Source organism: Nicotiana tomentosiformis, chromosome 5 (assembly GCF_000390325.3).
Source record: "Nicotiana tomentosiformis chromosome 5, ASM39032v3, whole genome shotgun sequence".
Taxonomy (NCBI): Eukaryota; Viridiplantae; Streptophyta; class Magnoliopsida; order Solanales; family Solanaceae; genus Nicotiana; species Nicotiana tomentosiformis.
The window spans coordinates 124,773,351-124,794,066 of record NC_090816.1 but is presented as its reverse complement, the minus strand read 5'-3'; the positions used below and the strand labels follow the sequence as shown (position 1 = coordinate 124,794,066).

Below are 20,716 nucleotides of genomic sequence, written 5' to 3'. Positions count from 1 at the left end.
ACTATCGGCTCAGGAAAGCATAAGCACCACAATAATAAAAAGAAAAACAAGACGGGACAACACTGATAAGCCATGTAAAACCAGCATAAATAACAAGATAGTAAGATGATCGAAATGCGAAAAACAACAGGTAGTCAAAGAAACCTAATACCAACCAAATACGAGAGTACGTACTAATACTACCGGTATGAATAATCTAGACTACCTAACATACTACCCTAATCCTCGACCTCCACACCTTCCTATCAAGGGTCATGTCCTCGGTCAGCTGTAGTTGCGCCATGTCATGCCTAATCACCTTACCCCAACTGTTCTTCGGTCTACCTCTACCTCTCCTGAGGCCCTCCAAAACCCCTCACACCTCCTTACCTGGGCGTCTGTGCTTCTCCTCCTCACATGTCCAAACCATCTAAGTCTTGCTTCCCACATCTTGTCCTCAATAGGGGTCACACTCATCTTGTCCCGAATAACTCAATTACTAATCATATCTAACCTAGTATGCCCGCACATCCAGCCCAACATCCTCATTTGTGCTACCTTCATCTTCTGAACATGGGAGCTCTTGACTAACCAACACTCAACCTCATAAAACATAGCTGGTCTGACCACCACTCTATAAAACATACCTTTAAGTTTTGGTGGTACCTTCTTGTCACACAAACACTGAAAGCAAGTCTGCATTTCATCCATCCCGCCCCAATACGATGTGTGACATTTTCGTCAATTTCCCCATCCCTGTATAATAGACTCAAGGTACTTAAAACTTCTAGAATGACTTGTGAATGCAACCTCACATCTCCTTCACTCCCTGAGTTGCACCACTAAACTTAAACTCCGAAAAAAGTTTTTAAGTGTCAATTTCCTTTAATAGCCAAAGGGTTAATATGCAAATGGAGTAAATAGCCAGTGTTGACGATCAACTTACAATCAGCGTTTGAAGCAAAGATCTTTTATTACTCAATACAGTATTTTACAGACATGATCCATTTCATCCAAACTAAAGAAAAGCCCTTCATATGAACAAGAAGAAAATAAAAGCTTGCCAAAAATGATGCAAGACACTAAAGAATATGACTACAAAAAGAATAATAACAACAAAAAGTCTATCAAGCCTGACCAAAACCATTAACATTTATCGACCATCTGAAGGCGAAGGTGCGCTCTGGTTATGCTTCTTCCATGCAATTTAGTTCCAACTCCAGTTTAAGCACCCACTATCATAGCCGACAATCTATACATATGCCTGCACTTCACAAAGCTCTGCAACGGAAAAAATCAATCTGCAAACACTGTTGTTCAACAAATTCCAATATATGCAGGGTTCTTGCTGCACATCAATTTGAACTAGTGGGGTAAAATTTCAGCTACACGATCTTGTGCATCAGCTGGAATTTCCCTACCCGGGACCTGGACCTTTAGAAGATCAGAGTACCTGAAGAGAAGATATTGAATGTCATTCTTATCACCACTTGTAGCCCAATTGTCACATCTATTAACCGCATTAACATTAATATACTTACTCTGCAAATGTAAACAGGTTCTCATGCTCCGCGATAAATGCAAGTAGGGCCTGAGAAAAGGAATTCAATGGTCACACATGATACAACTAAATATCAGAAGCATGACATCAGAAAATTAAACGACGTGAACTTCCAGACTTAATTACCTCAAATGGCATGTTCAACAGCTCATAGTACGTTCTAACACGATCTAATCTCAACTGCACAGCCTCACCGTCTATCGAGGGGATTGCAGCCAGAGCCTACACCACTTGGAAGAAAACTATTAGCTATGTTGTGGGAGAAAATAATAACGCAAGCATTGGAGCTAGAAGGAAAAATGAAAATTACAAAGAATCAATGAGTAGACAGATAATAGCACATTGGTTTCCTTGGAGGTGTTAACTGAGAGATCAAATTAATTGAATTGCATTTAGCTCAATAAATGGAAGCAATATAAAGAAATCCTTTCAAGGAAAGAGAAACCACCTGTTCCAGTGCGATGGAATTACGGCATATTTGCTGAACTCCAAACAGGTTGATAGATTTCAAATCAGCCAAAGCCTAAGAGGTGATAAAAGAGAAGAATAAGATGGGAGGTGGTAAGAAATTCAGTTGAATATTAGAATTTTATCAACAGAACAGCTCTATGCAGACCTTGATTGATGCATTTGAAGCAACACTACATATACCACTGAATATGTAGTTCCGCCTTGATCCTGCAATGAAGGGTGCCATTTCCTCATCCCGGCGTGTTATCTGGATTACAGAAACCAGAGGAAAACATAGATATACAATAAGTGTAGGTTCTTCACCTTTTATATAATAAGAGTGAAGAACTAAATAGAATAGGACAAAAAAATTCAATCGGTTGATAACAAACCCAAAAAGATGCAATTGGAAGAAAGAAAACCAATGAATTAACCCTGAACGAGTAATATGCAAAAGCAAAAATATAAGCGTTTGTCATCTAGCTTCAATGGTTTCTCAAATCTTCTGGAAAAAGCTACACAACAAACACAGCGAGATGATTTTCCTCCTCTCCAGTCCATGCTATTTACATCTCTGAACGACTTTTACGTATTTGTTCTAAAGAGTAAAGACTACATGAGGCCATTCCAGAAGGAAAGTTATAAGTCAATTGGCCAAATGGCAGTACCATTTTTATATACTCAAGGTCTCTAAGTTCATACCAAATAAGCTGGTCCCCGAAGCCTAAGTTACTCGTCAAGTGCTTAGAATGTTTCACACATTGTTATAAAACTTTATCTTCTAAATGATTTTCTAATAAATTTCCATATATTTCTTTAGAATTAATATCACGGATTGGGCCCCAAGGAGGTATGAAACCCTGTAATGAAGTCGGGATACAAAATAAAATACAAGAAACATGATATTGTCGTGCTACCCTCCCAAGAGAAAATCAGCATACAAGTTTAGCTCATCCACAAAGTGAGAATTGGAATCTCAAAGGAGAAGACAGAAAGAGAGATCATGTGGTAGACCACAACATACGAATACTACCACAAGGAGACTTTGTAAAGGGTAAGGAAAGAGATCTTTATGAGGAAATGATAGGAAAATTATAATAAGCAAAGACAGAAGAAATATTTACCAGGGAAGTTAACGAAATTATATAATCATCCGGCTCCTCTGCATCTTGATCATCCAGGTATTCCTTACTCGTCATTTCCTGTAAAGAGTTGTTCACACTGTTGGTTGTAAATATTACCTCTTCCACAAAGTTAATGGAATTCACCACACATGCCACAAACCTGCAGATGAAAAATAGTCTCCAATTGCATCTCCACACGAAGAACCTTGAGGCAATCAATTGCAAGTTTCTTATATTCTTCAGCGAAAGATGTCAAATCCTTAGGAGGTATACTGCTTGTTCTAGAATGCTTTGGAGCTTTCTGCTTCACATTTTCTTCTACCTGATTTGATGTGCTAGGGCAAATCTTCCCAAGCCTGTAATTTGCATCAGAACTAGGCTTACTAGCAATAAAAAGGTATTCCAAGTTCAAACAGAAAATTTCATTATATTCAATCAACAATCAATGTCAAAGCTTCCCCTAAATGAAAAATGATGCATTTAGCCAACAACCTTGGTGAGGGGAAAGAGCTTGTGAGGGGAAGAGGAGGCAGACGCAGCAATTTTAAGGGTAACAGTATCTCAGATGTGTCTATGTTTTCAAGACAACTTTTCTTTTTCCTTTTCTCTAGAAAACCTTTTTCTTCCTTTCAGTAAGACAACTCCTTCCTATTGTTATACAAATAAGACGTGCGGTCAAATTAAAATTATAGATCATTCTAAGTATTAAAACTCTAGAAGGACGGGTCCAAATTGTTAAAAACATAAAAATAAATTTGAAAAGATGAGATGTCGATTAAGAGTATCAAAGTAAGACGCCAAAGAGTTGTCACTGCTGATTGGTAATGACAAATGATAGGCAAATATGAGGCATCTATTGTGCGCTCTAACTAAATTAGTGTACCATAACCAAATGAACAGACATATTTTCGCCTATCTATGTCATGAGTACAGTTATTCATAAATGCTTGTCTGTGCGGCAGTCCTCTCCCGAACTATGTGAGAACACATGAAAAACTCTATGTTCTCCAGACTCAAGTAAACATTCAAAACGAAGGACAATACTGCAAAAAGATTTAAGAACTTGCCTTTCAATTGAATCAGCAACATATTCCAATGAATCACTTAAAGATGCCAGTAAAATTAGCTTGTTATCATCACGAATCAAGTTTTCCTGCAAAAAGGAATCGAAACTAGCTTATCATCTCAAAATCTTCTGACACTGCACGGAGAAAATTTAAATCAACTTATTTAACTTGTCAAGTTTTCTGAATCAATGTCAGCTCTATGCTATCATCTATTGCTCCATTATTTTCACATTCATCTCATTTATGGGGTAATGCAGCAAGTAATAATTCCACCTCTTTTCACATTAGTATTCATCTTCCTCTTCTTCTTCACTTCCAATTAGAACAAAAGCATTGCATTTCTAATAGGTCTGATACTGATCATCCTGGACCAAGTCTTACCCTCTTTAGCTATTGTCTACGTAGCCACGGTGTCGGTAAGTATCTCCCATTTAATCTAAAGCTTTTTTACACAGGCATTTTCCAGCAGCATTTGTTTTAAAACATGAGTAATAATGTTAAATTTCTACTGTGAATATTCCATTGCTTTCCTTGGAGTTCATTGATCAAGTAACACTCTTCGGAGTCATTTAGTAGACAATAAGTATGAAATGGAGGTAAACCTGTTGATGACAGAAACATGCTACAAAGACGGAAAATATGCAGTGCATCTTGTAACAGCCCAAGAATCATCAACTATTAACCTGCTCAAGAAGATACCTGTCTGATTGGCCTCAAATTCAATAACGTGTCGCTGATTTCCATTTCAACCTCCAAATTTTCAGCATTGGCAGCACCATTTTCTGCATTTAACTCACCAATTGAACAGGGTAAACACGTACTGGCTGGATCGCGTCGCATCAGATTTTCAATATCATGTCTGCCAATGAGCATATAACTTTGCTTCTCAAGAACTGCCTGAATAAATAAGATATAGGATGGTCAAGTGAATAAAGATGGAACGAGGAAATTGAGGCAACCTAATAATACTCTACTTCTCTACTCTATTCCATCTTTTAACTATGCCCCACAAAGTGAAAGTTTACATTTTATGAGGAAAAAGATAATAAACATGATGATATAAGAATTAAGGGTATGCTCATAAGGCAATTCTCTGATTTGTTTGTTTGTTTGGAAGACTTTTGTTTAGCAGTAAATTAGCTGTAAAACTCTACTTGTATCTTGAAAAGAGATTTTTTCTCATCTGAATATATGGAGTTATTCTGATTAAAGAACAGTAGAGAACTAATCCTCCCATTCTATAGATGATCCTCTTCGGAACAAGAAATATTGATTAGCACCTCTACAATAGCAACAACAATTCCTAGTGTAATCCTACAAGTGGGGTCCGGGAAGGGTAGGATTTACGCAGCCTTATCCCTACCCTAGAAGGGCAAAGAGAATGTTTCTGATAGACCCTTGGCTAAGAAAAGATGGAAGAAGCACTGATAGCAAATAACAATCATACAAGATATTTAGAAAACTAAATCCAAGAATGCAAAAGAGAAGATGACAGGAGTACTGGTAGCAAGTAATAACAGTACAAGATATGTCGTGATAACAAACTACTGATGGCAAGTAATAACAATACAAGATATGTGATACAAGCACCTCTCTACCGATACTAAAAACCACCAAAGGAGAAAGAATTGTTCAAACCTCCATGTATGAAGTACGACATCTTTCATATGTTCTTTCAAGAAAAGTTTGAACATAGTTCACAAGAGCAACAGCAAACTTTGGCATTGCTTGTGCCCATCCAAGCACCTGTGTGAATGTAAAATATCATAAGAGGACAAAAACAATGATGTCTTCACTTGTATACAACAATTTATGATGTTAACCATCGCTCATACATGCTAACAGCAGAGAACAGATTAACTTTAAGGCATTTGACTCCTGCTCAAAAATAACGAAATGATAGAGATCCAAGATTTATCAGAAAAAGCAATGAACATATAGTACCTCTTTTGCTAAGAAATCTATTGCCAAAAGTCCTTGCAGGATAGGTCGACCTTTCTCAACCAATGGGGTATAAGATGTGACAGCATGCGCGCGTGGACGAAATGCCGCTGGGCCTACAAAAGAACTTTAAGTTTTACAACTTCATAGTATCTATCTACATAATTCAACAATGTCAAAGCAGATTTTATATTTCTAGTACATTTGAGGAAAATTGTGAATATTAAGCATCGCCTTAAATCCATCTCTAAATTTACTCTAGCTGTTTCTTTTATGACCAAGAAATCCCAGAGGGCCGGTAGCACACAGTTCAAAACTTAGTGAATAATGGGGCCCCGCCCTTCTACCCTTCTCCACTTAAATACCAGGTTTTTTTTTGTGGCATAGTTCGAATCTACCCACACATCACGCTTTGTGCACTTACCACTAGACCAAAGCCCCAGCCAAACTTGGTGTTTAATAAGTAAAAGTATCAAGTATCTGGCATTTATTGTACTTTTGGCGGTACGTAGGATAAAGTTTGAACTTACCAATACACAGGCCAAGAGCTAGTATTGTTGATGCATAATTACGCATATCATTTAGTAATACTACTTGTTCATATGTTGTACATGGACAGATAGATGCAAAACTCCACTATCGAGAAAAAAGCAGCAATAGACAAGAAAGGTTATCGATGCTAAGGAAATATGTCACTAGTGTAATGTGTGGATGTGGCCTGGGAACTTTTGAGATCAAACCCAAAGATCCGCATCAACTAAACCTTCGTCACAAAATTAATCAAAGGTGTCGTTGAAGGTATTTGGCTGGATGCTTAGAAAGACAATGAAATTAGGAACTTGTCTCATCAATGCCACGTCTTCAAATCTCTTTCTCAATCATGCAAGCAATATTATTTTTGATAACAACATGCAATGCAATATTCTTTTATGATTATTTTCCCATTTAATGTGAGCACGCTTTCTTCTTCTTCTTGTTTACCATTAAAGTTCCTATTTGTGTTTTTAACAACAGACGATTGTTTTGCAACTTCAATAACTCTCATTAGCTAGCAGAGAATGTAGCCTGTTAAGAGACTTGCTTGATATTGCCTGCTGTACAGCTTTCCGATAATCAACAAACATTGCTGGTAAGAAGTGATCCTTCACAAAGTTCTCCACAAATGCCAGAAGTCCATCATTCCTGCAATAATTATAAGTAAAAGTTAAGGGAGAGTGTCAGATTATAATGAAACTTGGATTTGCACTATTGCTGATGCAACCTCTATTGGAACAAATAACATGGTTGAGAGTGCATTTAATATTCCTAAACAAAACGTAGAAGATGTGATACCCACTAGCACTAAGCTAATAAGCATCTAAAACCTGTTACAAACACCTTAGGAGCAGCTTTTTCACAGGCATGTGCTGCAAAGTCCCATACAACTTTAAAATCTGGGAGGTGCCAGAGACTGTTAGCAACAGATGTTGGTATAGGAGCAATTAAACAGTTTATGAAACAGGTTGTCCTCATAAATAATACCCGCATAACTTAACCTGAATCTATATATTATTTTATGCGGGATAGAATGTAGAATACGAACGCGAGATTAGTAATACATGGATTACTATAACAATAAACCAGTAAAATCCCACAAGTGGGGTAGCAATACATGGATTAAAACTATTAAATGACAAAATAACCCTTCATGTAGCAAAAATATTTTATTTTGTAAAAAAAAAAAAAAAAATATATATATACATTATATACTATTTTTTAATATAATTAAACCAAACATCCAATAATAAGTAATTCCTACATTACAACTAGTACTACTATCCCTGCATTACAATCCCTGCATTATTACTCCTTGTATTACATAATACATGCATTACTAATCCTCGTATAATTTGCTTCTAGACCAAACAGCCCTCAGTGAATATAATAACTGCATCAAACTTTTTAAGGAAAATCACGCAGTTTCCAAATAACATACAGAGACAAAATTGCCTTCCATAACTCTGGGACATTTTGTTACACTATAAGCGCAGCATGGAAATGAGAAAAGTAAACACCAAAACACAAATATGCTAAATCATTAACTGTTTCTTTAGCAATATAGATTTCTCTATACCAAAGCAGTAGAATTAACAAAGCAGGATGAAATTAATCCTAATTTCCTATTTACTTTGGTGGGGAAGTGCTTCTGCTGGTTAGTAGACAAATCATTTCAAGGTGGGGTCAATGTGAAAAGAAGGTTACTTGTCATCAATAACCCTTACATTTCACACAAATATTGAAAACATGATAGATCAAAAAAGATAAGGTACAAAAGAATCCAGCTTACCCAAGTTGCGAGTACTTCTGTGGCAGCATGGAAGCGACTTTATCCGTGAACTGTTCACAGAATGTTGGAGTAAAATTAGCGTAGAACTTTCCAGTACTCTTGGACTGATTATAGCATTATGATTAGATCAAACCTGAAGAACAGGCCGGTATAACGAGGCTGCTAAATAAATTCCCTGCTCAGGTAAAATAGCTGCTGTACCATAACCTTCTTGGAGCACATTGGAGCCTCTCTTACTCCATCCTTGCCTAATGAGATCAACCCCTGAGTGAAAATTGTTACGGAGTCAAATCATTAAACTAACCAAACAAGAGATTGAAGGTGCAATAAGAAGCTTTCTCACCCTGCTCATTATTTTAGTAGGAAGATCAATAAGAAAATAGACATGTACAATGCCCAACAAAATGAATCTAAAGCTAATAAACTTTGTTGTTTTGGTAAACCTCCTGACATACCTTGATTTGAAATGGATAGAGTAGCATCTGTGAAACGAAATGCAAATGTTAGACCATCTTCTGACCCATCCCTGTAACCAATACGAATCAAAGATGGTCCATGGTCACTAGAGAGAAAGTTGACATATGATAGCTAAAAGAACAAAAAGTAGTTCCTTTTTTCCATGGAAAACGAAATGTTGAGAACAATATATGATGACATCAATGATTCAAGTTCCACAACAGTCCACTACTCTATCTTATTGCAAGAGGGGAAGCATTTTCACCACTTAGCTCACAAACAAAAAAGCAATTACTTTACGTTTCTTCTTTTCATAATGCTGCCACCAGCTAAAATTGGATGTATTTCTGCGGGTATAAGTGAAATATGAATTTCCACTGGAAAACTACAGAATGCCCAAAGTGAACCATCTGTTCTGCAATTCGATACCATTTAAACAAATCTTAGGCACAAAACTTCAGATGGCTTGTGGGCTTGGTTTTGGTTTTAGTCTTTACGTAAAACAATCACATTCTAACAATGTCAACTGTGTGAAAATCATAAGGGCGAAGAGCTACTCCCTTAAAAAAGTGAAAAAAGCAGCTTGATGGTGCGATACAATATTAAAACACTTGACGGTGCAAAGAAGAAGAAGAAGAGGAAGAGGAAAAGAAGAAGTAGCACCGAACAGTAACAACAATTGAAGCTAACAAAACAACATGGTGTAAATAGAGCTCTAAGAATATGAAAATACAAGTGCTACTAATACCACTGATAATGGACGGAAAAACTCTCCACCCCCTACTAACCTTCTACCCTAATTCTCAATCTTCACACCCTCCTATCAAGGGTCATGTCCTTAGTAAGCTGAATCAACGCCATGTCCTGCCTAATCACCTCTCCCCCAGTATTTTTTTGGCCTACCCCTACCTCTTCTCAGACATGCCATGACCAGCCTCTCACACCTCCTAACAGAAGCATCAGTGTTTCTCCTCTTTACGTGCCCGAACCATCTCAGCCTTGACTCCCGCATCTTTGTCATCCTAGGGGGCCACTCCCACTTTGTCGAATAACTTCATTCCTAATCGTATATCTCCTGGTGTGCCCACACATCCATCTCAGCATCCTTGTTTCTGCTACTTTCTATCTTCTGAACATGAAAGTTTTTGACTGGCCAACACTCAGTCCCATACAGCATAGTTGGTCTAACCACCGCTCTGTAGAACATACCCTTAAGCCTTGGTGGCACATTCTTATCACATAAAACACTGGATGCGAGCCTCCATTTAATCCACCTGCTCCAATACGATGTGTGACATCCTCGTCAATCTCTCTATTACCTTGGATTATAGACCCGAGATACTTGAAACTACTTGAGTATCAAGTTTCACATCCACGTCCACTACATGAGTCCCGTTACTGAATTTTCACTCCAAGTATTATGTTTTGGTCCTGCTCAACTTGAAACCTTTAGACTCCAGTGCATGTCTCCAAACCTCTAGCCTTGCATTTAACCCCGCCTCACGTTTCGTCAATCAGCACTATGTCATCGGCAATAACATGCACCATGGCACCTCCCTTTGAATGTGTCGCGTCAGCATATCCATCGCAAAGGCAAATAAAAATGGGCTAAGGGTCGATCCCTGGTGCAACCCCATCACAACTGGGAAGTGTTCCGAGTCACCTCTCGCAGTCCACAACCCAAGTCCTAGCAACATCGTACATATCTTTACTCTAATGTATGCTACCGGAACACCGCTAACCTCCAAACATCTCCACAGAACCTCCCTCGGGATTTTATCATATGTTTTTTCTAGGTCAATGAACACCATATGCAAGCCTTTCTTCCTCTCTCTATACTGCTCCACCAATCTTCTCACCAGATGAATAGCTTCCGTAGTCGATCGCCCCGGCATGAATCCGAACTGGTTCTCGAAAGTAGACACACTCCTCACCCTGACTTCCACCACTCTCTCACAAACTTTCATAGTGTGACTCAACAGCATTATACCCTTATAGTTGTTGCAATTTTGGATATCATCCTTGTTCTTGTACAACGGAATCATTGTACTCCACCTCCATTCTTCGGGCATCTTCTTCGTCCTAAAAATGACATGGAACAACCCAGTAAGCCCCTCCAAGCCTGCCCAGCCCGCGTTCTTCAAAATTTCCGTCGGGATTTCGTCTGGCCCAGTCGCTCTACCTTTGCTCATCTTACGCAACGCCCCCTTAACCTTAATACCCCTACAATACCCAAAATCACACTGACCCTTGGAGTGCTCCAAATCACCCAGCACAATGCTTTTATCCCCCTCCTCGTTCAATAGTTTATGGAAGTAAGTATGTCATCTCCGTCTAATAAGTGCCTCTTCCATCAACAAAATAAAAAAAATTAATGATTTAAATTTACGAGTAGCTGCCACTTTCCAGTTACTCTACCCCACTAACAGAATTGGGCCATATCTTTTTCCGAACGAGGCCCCAGGTATTTTATTAACAATTATAGTCCTTAGCATATAGATAGTGCTAAGAGAAACCAGAGATACAAGACCGGTAGAGCCCGATCTAAGCGTTGGCTAGGTAAGCGTCCTGTAGTAAGAGGAGTAGTTATGAACAGTGTAGACCATCCCCATGGGGGTGGTGAAGGGAGAGCCCCAATTGGTAGAAAAAAAACCACAACCAACACTTAGGCGTTTCCAATTTGGTTACAACTTACAAGCATCAAGAGATATGTTAAAACGGGATTTGACTCGATGAATGCACATGATTTCAACCAGTCCCTCCCCTTAACATAGTATATACCCCAAACAAAAGAACAAGAACAGTGATAAGCAGTCCGTTAACTTGCCTCTTATCCTTTGAAGGGGCCTTGCTTGCAAGTCTTGCTGTTTGGACAGCAGCATCTGCGGATGCAGCTTCTGGAGTAGCTCGCAGGATCTCACATATGAGTTGCTGGCATTCACTCTGTTTACAAATAACATTAGTGAATATATTTGTATCATCCATCATCGAGTTGGCACTGCTTTGTTACTACACCATACATCTGTAATCTAATCAACTCGAAGGATCTTGGGCATCAGGATGCAAATGATTAACATGGAAGAAGCTGACCTGTAAGACAGTCAATGAAAAGCCAATACTATAGCCTCCAGTGTCACGAGAAGCATCTGAATCAGGGTTCCAACTGATGTCTGTAGGCATGGACTTAGGCGTGTTCAAGTCAACTTGTTGCGAGCACTTTGACTCAAGAAGTTCTCCAACAATGACATGATTCTCTGGAAATTGTTCCAGTTGCAATCACAAACCGAAAGTAAGAGATTGTGGAGCTGAATGTAGATTACTAGAAGCAAAATCAATAAGGAATGAAGAAGCAAAACTGATGAAGAAATTTGCAAGACCTTATCACTTACCAAATATATGAACAACAGTATCAAGAATTGAATCAAGGAGTTCCTTTGCAGCAGCCTGTGCTGTTCCTGTAGGAGCCATGACAGGTGAAACAGGGCTGACTGCTAGTAGCACTGCGAGATATATCCCATTCTGATGCTTCTGTTTCGATGACTGAAAACTCTCCAACTGCCCCTTTAGATAGTGAAGACCAGTAATGGCTGCTTGGGCAGCCTGGCCAATGCCAGGCCGTGGAGCATTTTCTGCATGAGCTTTGATCTTTGTTGTGATTATCTCATGAATTGTAGGCCGCAACCTTTGGCTGTTGAAATGTCAGAGACTAAATATTCAAATACCACACGAAGAAGATAACCTCTTTACAGAAAGAAAAAATAAAAGAGCCAACCAATTCAATCATGAAAAGTAAACAAGTCAAATCATCATAATTTAGAGCAAAGATAAAATCATAGTCTCGAATCCTAGTTCTGGTAACCTCCATTAGCATTGTATTCAAACATTAACAGGAATACATTTATTTGCTAATAGGTCCCAAAAGTGCAAGGCTGCCTTAAGACCGTGAATGTCATCCTTCAGTTGACATGGTTTGCCGTATTGAGAAATTGGGTCTTAGCCAGTTCGTTTACAAGTTTTAAAAGAGCTTCTCTGTCTCAACTGACCAGCAAAGCTCTACAACCTTCCTTTGATCATTTCTCCGCCATCAATGGCAGAATCACCCCTCCCCTATTGCCAGATTATCTTTTTGGTTAGCACCTATTTGAATCCCACAGCCTATAGGTCATTCTAAAACATATCTCTACCCGAAAAAAGAAGAGAATGCAGGTGATCAACTCAGAGCTTTGCTTCCAATTGGCCCAAAATTATGAATATCAGGACTAACCATAATATGGCTCCTGCTGCTGCAACTTTCCCAAGCATGCAAAGGCACTCCACCATGGTCTGCAAGTACTTCACATGCAACGGGGCTTCAGTTTTCCTGATTGCTTCCTACATTTGAAGTATATCGGAATCATTAGCACTCTTATGAATATATATCAGAACTTTGATATTGACAAGCATGCAGAAGGCAACTTTGTATCAATCAGTCAACTATGCCACAACCCCAAATTAGTTGGGTTTGGCAACTTTCTTACAACAAATTCATCTGGTGTAGAATCTGAAAGCCATGTCGGAATTTGATGAGAAACCATTTTGACATCCTTCGAAGCACCATCAGTGCCATTAATCCTTAAAGAGGTAGGATAGCCATCTGACACAGTATCTTCACCATCCTCATCATGACCTTCTGCTACAGAGCTGCAAATAAGGCAGAAGAAAGTGACTCGGCAGCAATCATTTGCACCAGAAGAAGAATAGATGGAGAATCTACCAAGAGATTGATAAAGTTAAACTATCACTGCAAGGCGTTTAATGAGGATTCTGTCAAGTTTCACTTAAAGATGAAATCAATGGAAGAGGTAGGTCTAGATTACATGTGGTCATCTGCCGCAATATTGAGGATGATATTACCAACAGAACCACATCACTTAAATTTTTTGTCTTACCTGCCATCAATAGAGCTAGTTCTGTGAGATCCATCCCCAGGTCCAAATGAACCAAACTGATTTTCACCTTTTAGCAACCTAGTTCTGCGAGAGAGAGGCTGTGAGTTGTTCATGGACAATGGTACAGCAACAGTGGTCGGTACTTCATCGTCCCTTTCACTGATACTGAAGAGAGTTGAGCTGCAAAAGGAAGGACAATGTTAAGCAAATATACAGCAACATCTAAAATTAAAAGCATGTGGCTCCTCTTTAACAGAAAGTTAAGGATAACAAAGTACAAGAAGAATCGCCTCCAAAACTGCTTCAATATTTTAAGTGGATAAAGACAGCAAGATATGGATATCAAACTTCAGATTCATCGATCAAAAAGAATAATGTCTACAAATGAGAGACTTGGCATGTATACAATCTCAAAAAACTAGAAGGTTTATATAGACTCAGGGGAAAATAATATGTACCTGTATTCACCCTTATTATAAAGATGGGCATGCAGATCCTCCAAAACTTTATAGAAAAGAACGCCTCGTAGCTTTGTCAACTCAGATCTGACATCTTGTAAAGCACCAACCTGTGTGACGCCAGCAATATACAGTAAGTACACTGGGCCATCCTTTCAACATTGAGCAAGGATTGCCAACAAACAATGCTACAAGAGATTAGTGCTAAAAACTTGTTCATCAACTTGAAATTGGTTATGCAGTGTTGACCACAGGAGATGCAGCATTTGTAATATCAATGCAATTCCTATAGAACAAAAAGCTGCCTCTTTTAACAAAAATCAGTTTTAACGTACATTTCAAACTAGGTATCATGAACATAGTAGAGAAATTTGATCCACGTGAGACAAAAAAAGTCAGTGTTAAAATTTTGTCCACAGTTTTTTCCGAGCAGCCACAAGGAAAGTGTGAAGGTAGAATTAGCTATGAAGTTTTAATTGGCCCACCGTTTGAAGGCCCTCTCGCTCAAGCATAAGAGCTGATTGAACATGCAACTGCACGGCAGCGTAGAACTGCTTTTCATTAATCAGCTTTTCAATACGAGCAGGAACCTGTGGCAGAAAAACAAGGTAATGCATCAACAAGAATGAAGACGGACAATGAATGATAAAATAAAGCGCTGAAGGAATCTGAGAATCAGCATAGCATCATCAATACGTGCAGCCTCTTCTTGATTAAAATTGCTTGTACAGGAGTCTCTGGGAGGGTGGCAGCATCATAAACACTTGAGAAGCCAAGAGCATAATATAAATATAAGGCAAGTCCAAGATGAAAAATTCATACCACAATTTGGGAAGAGCAAGTGCTCAGATGAAGTTTACTAAAAGTTCAATTAGTCATGGACTTGAATAAATTTACAAAATATTTTCATTATTGAGACTGAGAGCTGCTCCCCGCAAGAATGGTTCAACAGTTTATCCTCAACCTGGCACCCTTGACCCTTCTAATAGATGAAATTTACTAAAAGTTCAATTAGTCATGGACTTGAAAAAATTTACAAAATATTTTCATTATTGAGACTGAGAGCTGCTCCCCACAAGGATGGTTCAACAGTTTATCCTCAACCTGGCATCCTAATAGAGAATCCTTTCGGCTTCGTGAGTCTTAATGACAATATAGAATACAGTAAAACTGTAGAATGGAAAGACCACCCCTAAACTGTCCTGTCAAGCTCATATAGCCCAATCAGCAATCTCCATAAGGCCTCATCTTTTTACTAACTAACCCGCTAAGCAATACCAAAGCCAGCCTTTCCTTTTATCAGATTAGGAGGAGAATATAATTCTGGTCAAACATCTTCTCACAGGTATGAGAAGCATCAGGTCAATAAAAATTAATACGTAAATTACCTTTCTTTAATGCAGAAGGCGAGAGACCAAAAAACATAAAAAGTTAAGCGAGAAATTTCATTGAAGAATTCGTGTGCTAACCAGAGGATAGATTGAATCACTACTTCCAACTGCGATGAGCTACTTATCATATAGAATCTCGAGCACTGACCTCTGTGTATTTAATGGTTTTTCCCTTTTCGGAATAATTTTATATGATTGATGTATTTTAGATACGTACTGTACTGTTTCTCTGGGATTAATTACTTGAACACAGCGATTAAAACACATGACAATTATATTCCACTATGCTTTTACAACCAAACCATTGATCCAGAACTACATGGATACTAGCATGAACAGTTTTAACAATATGACCATTTTAATCATGTTAATTACCTACTGAGAGGTTCTTCTATTTTCTTTTTTATCTTTTTTTACAACAGTGATGTAGAGGTCGCCTTGCACGCGACTCAACTATCCCACTGGGTGCTACATCCTCGCACCTATTCAGATACCAGGTAATTTTATCCACAAAAACTTAGGCTGATGGGAGGAAATCATCCAACTTTTTCTGCCTCCACTGGGATTCAAACCCTGGTCTTTATTCCAGCTTCATCGACCTCTGAGCCTCACCCTTGGATGCGCTGAAAAGGTCCTTTTATAGCTTCATATTTATAGCACAGAGAGCCAGAGCCACGGACCAAGCTATTTGGTAGTTTCCTTTATCGACAAATTAAAACTATATTTACTCTTCAGTAGGACCTTGAAAAACTATGTTTTGAATCCTTCAACTGATTCAAAGTAAAATCCAACTTCAGATGTCTATGGTTTTTGGCTTTTTGGTGCAACATCCAAAATGTAAAGGATGAAGACAGCATGCTAGATTACATCAATTTACTACAGGATTAGGTTCTTCTGTACAGATGGGATCCCTTCTTTTTGATTTTGTATAGGGGGGCCCAATAACGTGTAGTCACAAGCACTGTCTTAGTGCTTGGTTGTTGTCATTTATAAAATCCTTACCTGTTTCAGAAAATATATATCTTAGTGCTTGGTTGTTGTCATTTATAAAATCCTTACCTGTTTCAGAAAATATATATAGCTTTCTACTTCTAAGTGGACGCACAGATACAAGACTCTAAATTATCTTTCAAACAAAGTAGTTTAAGCATTTTTCTTGGTAAGTAGTAGTTTAAACATTATTTTTTTGGCAACTAAATTTTTTTATTACCAAGTAAACTTTACAGCTCAACACAAGCAAAGAAACAGAACTGAAACTGGGCAACAACCCCAATTACAGGGAACCATTCTAATCATCCTACCTCCTATCACCAGTACATCAAGTAGTTTAAACATTTTTTTCATTGCTAGTATGCACCTATCCATTCTTAAGATAGACAGAGCGTATTGAATTAAACTCGGCATTTAATTAGAGATATAGCAGGGACTGGAGCAAGAATATAGCAACAGGACTAATAAAAAAATATAAAGCATAAAGACAACTGACCTTAGCTATGCCTTCTATTTGATCTAACAAGGAGATAATATGTCGCAATGTAACAGAGCGATACCACAACTGATGCAACTGCTTGTTTCTGGCACCAAGAAGCTTCTTAGCCTCCGCCAAGTCACCTTTTAAAACACCAATACTTTGAGTAGATTCACTGAATAACCGCAAAATCTGAAGGTAAAAGCAGAGTAATAGAATAAGATGAATAACTGTTGATATAAAAGAAAAGGAAAAAGAGAAGCATAAAACTAGACTTCAGCGATTGCTTAACAGTAATTACATACATTAAAACTCATGTTTCAGGCTGCTGAAAGAAGCCCTCTTCTGACCTTACTTCAGAAGTAGCATCAACTTCACCAGATACAAGTCATTTTTCATTTCACGTTATTGCTATAGAGAATAACCTTAATAAGACCTTTAAATATTTGCCCCTTTTAGAAAGACCTAACACATAAATTCGATTGATTTCATAGTGAAATCAACAGCGACATTATTAGGTTAGTTTATATTATGAATTATAAGCTATTTTGGTAATAATGTTTTTGGGACACTCCAGGATTCTGCACTTCTTGAATACACAAGTATCTCTGCTTTCATATATCAATAAATGCTATTTTAAAATGGATAAATTACTATCTAATCATAGAAAACAAGACTTTTGGTTAGTGTGTTCTTATTTTTCTTTCCTTTTTTTTTGGGCCCAAAGTAAGGGCTGATGTCAAACTCATTGGTTCAATTTTTTTTATTTTTTTTATTTTTAGATAAGGTCTATCGGAAACAGCCTCTCTACCCTTCGGGTAGAGGTAAGGTTTGCGTACACACTACCCTCCCCAGACCTCACTTGTGGGATTTTACTGGGTCGTTGTTGTTGTTGTATTAAGATTTTTTTAGATACAAGAGAAACTTTTATTGACAGAAAGGAAAAGATAAAAGAAACCCTATATGCAGGATTCATGCATTGGGTAGGAGTCCTATTCAACAACATTAATTCCATTATCTATACATGTCATTGTGATCACCATAAAAATGAGGAAAGTAAAGATGTTCATATCTTTTTTAATTCCTCAATGCACATTCAAAGGAGATTACTTCTTTCATATAGCACTAATTTCTTACTATATATTGAGAATATCAATTAATAACTTCTGAACATGGTGGAGACATCAAAGAGCATGATCTACGATCTACTTCATCGTAATTCAGTACTCTGCTAATTAACAATCTGCAACCATTGTGGACCATAAGTTCAGTATTTACTGACTACCAACTTGATAGAGGATAATATCGCATCCATGACAGATAAAGCAAAAAATCAGAATCTCATTCAGTATGAATATCTCTTTTTTGGATAGTACGCTTACATAAATATTTGCTTGAAACTAGAAATTTGCATATCTAGGAAATTCACTACTTCCTCAAAATGAAATAAATAAACAAGAGACGATGTAACAAGACACCTGAGAATAATTTTGAATAGCTTTATTGAAGCCACCATGGTAGGCATGCACTACTTCATCTACAACTTCCTCAATAATTTCACTCTGCTCCTTTAAGACCTGGACATCACCTTCACGATCTTTCGAGGTCAATATACGAACAACATGAGGCAGTGAATCAAACCGAGCAGCAGTCCAGTTCTCGTCTACCCTAGCAAGTTCCTCCCTTAAGTACTGCAATTACCACAAAGCATATGATCAAACAAATGCCACAGATATAACCCAAGATTTTAATAAGAGATAAAACCCAATTACTATATATTTAACACTACAAGTTACGGAAATAGGAAGACCGCAAGCTACTAATCACAGAGTCTATATCAAAATAAATGCTTCAGAAAAAACGCAAGATTCAAATAACAGATCAAAACACAATCACTATAAATTTCATCAAAAGTTACCAAATAGCAAGATTGTACGACAGATCATATGATCAAAGAAATGGTACAGAAATACCCCAAGATTCAAATAAGAGAAAAGAAATAACCCATATAAGTTGTCCTTTTTTTATGGCGGTGGTGTCTGAGCCAGCTAGGGCACACATCAATTATTTCTTTTCAGAGCATATGATCAAAGAAATGCTACAGAAATAACCCAAGACTCAAACAAGGGAAAAGAAAAACCCCATGTGAGCTTTTTTATGTTATGATGACGGTGTACGACAAGCTTGGGTGCACCTCGATAATTCCACCTGCATAGGTACCAGGTAACTCTGCCCACCGAGGCTTAAGCCGATGGGAAGAATTACCCAGTGTTTTATCTTTTCAAAGCATGTGATCAAAGAAATACCCCAATGAGCTCTAAGCCTCCAACTTTCATCACAAGTTACCAAAAATAGAAAGATTCTAAGCTAATTAAGGAAAGCAGAAAAAGTAAAGAGGCAAGGCATGTCATAAAGAGTAAAAATATCTAGTGAAATTCATCAAATATCCCCTAAAGGCCAAAATCCAGCTGTAAAAAAGGCAATAAATAGGAAAAGTTAAGGAGAAAAAGAAAGAGTTAAACTCACCGATTTGTCCTTAGGAATCGGCAGTAGATCAAATTTTCCCATCTCAATATACTTAACACTACAAAATCACCAAAAAATAGAAATCGCATCAAATAATAAGACAGACAGATTAAAAATAGCTCAAAATATGAATCTAAATTATCAGTAGTTTTGCATTTGTAAGAGAAGAGAGAGTACCGAAGAGGGATTTGTAAATTTATTCGGATCTAAGAAACAGTAGGAGACCTATATTGCATCAATTAAGAGTGACTGAAACAACTGTGTTGGGTGGGGTGGTGGGTAGCGTGGGTGTGGGGGTGGGGGGAAGAGGAGAGCTCCAGAGCGGAGCGGAGCTGGAGAATTGAAATGGAGATGGAGATTCCGAATGGAGATGGTGATGATGATGTCAGAATTTTAAATTTAATTAATGTCGTCTGTTTATTACTAGTACTAATATTTTTTAAAATTAAACGAATTACTTTTCCGGTATAGACTGGTCTACGAAAAAAGTCTTACCTTCTTTTGTTCTACATTGACCTTCTCAAGTGATTGTGTTAAGGAAAGAAAAGCTTTATAAAAATTACATGTTATAGCCGCTCTAAAAAGTATTAGCCGGTAAAAATATATATTTTATTGTATACTAATAATATATATATATATATATATATATTATATTTTTTTTTTAATATTTAGCTAGCGATATATAATTATTTTTGATCGACAAGCCAAATGTGTAACTTGGGTAGTTGGCGAGGTGACCTCTTTTCAAACTTGAATTGGCCAAAGTGACCTTCAGGTTTTAATTATTGTAGAATTGACTTTCATGTTTAATTAATGGTTAAGTGGGATTATAAAGTGAAGGGAAAATTGGGTCTTTATCCCTAAAGTTTCAGTTATTACACTTTGGCCCCAACCTATATAAATGTAATATTACCAGATTTTTTTAAAAAGAAAAGGAAATCTCATCATTTCCCGCCTCATCTGACGCCCCAATCCCCATTTCCCACGGTTGATTCCTCCATTGCAACTTATTTTTCTTGCATTCAACACACAGAGATGGTC

At 37.7% G+C, this 20,716-nt stretch overlaps 2 protein-coding genes across 2 annotated transcripts in view; both read right to left on the bottom strand.

Annotated features, from left to right (window-relative positions):
- Positions 1 to 933: 933 nt before the first annotated feature.
- LOC104085691 (exocyst complex component SEC8) lies at positions 934 to 20,067 on the bottom strand. The gene is made up of 27 exons (XM_009589788.4): positions 19,853 to 20,067; positions 19,676 to 19,733; positions 18,628 to 18,840; positions 17,168 to 17,341; positions 14,776 to 14,880; positions 14,291 to 14,400; positions 13,833 to 14,012; positions 13,422 to 13,584; positions 13,169 to 13,275; positions 12,294 to 12,592; positions 11,995 to 12,158; positions 11,732 to 11,847; positions 8,904 to 8,974; positions 8,582 to 8,712; positions 8,449 to 8,498; positions 7,204 to 7,304; positions 6,126 to 6,238; positions 5,820 to 5,927; positions 4,881 to 5,078; positions 4,182 to 4,267; positions 3,275 to 3,470; positions 3,115 to 3,192; positions 2,157 to 2,258; positions 1,989 to 2,063; positions 1,667 to 1,762; positions 1,521 to 1,570; positions 934 to 1,432 (listed from the first exon to the last, which is right to left on the bottom strand). Exons 2-27 carry the CDS (start codon positions 19,715 to 19,717, stop codon positions 1,345 to 1,347), a joined length of 3,216 nt encoding a protein of 1,071 aa, XP_009588083.1. The 5' UTR covers positions 19,718 to 19,733; positions 19,853 to 20,067; the 3' UTR covers positions 934 to 1,344.
- Positions 6,177 to 20,716, bottom strand: part of LOC104089167 (U11/U12 small nuclear ribonucleoprotein 31 kDa protein) — a 129,161-nt gene continuing 114,621 nt past the window's right edge. The window contains exon 2 of the mRNA XM_070175304.1: positions 6,177 to 6,478. The gene's annotated coding sequence lies outside the window, so the exon portion shown is untranslated. The remainder of the gene's footprint in view (positions 6,479 to 20,716) is intronic.

Excerpts from the sequence above, each read along its gene's own strand:
- LOC104085691 (XM_009589788.4), bottom strand. The coding sequence starts at position 19,717 with ATGGGAAAATTTGATCTACTGCCGATTCCTAAGGACAAATCG. Across the intron at positions 12,593-13,168 it reads GCAGCAGGAGCCATATTATG|CCAAAGGTTGCGGCCTACAA; the intron begins GTTAGTCCTGAT and ends ACATTTCAACAG. Across the intron at positions 2,259-3,114 it reads TAATTTCGTTAACTTCCCTG|ATAACACGCCGGGATGAGGA; the intron begins GTAAATATTTCT and ends TCTGTAATCCAG.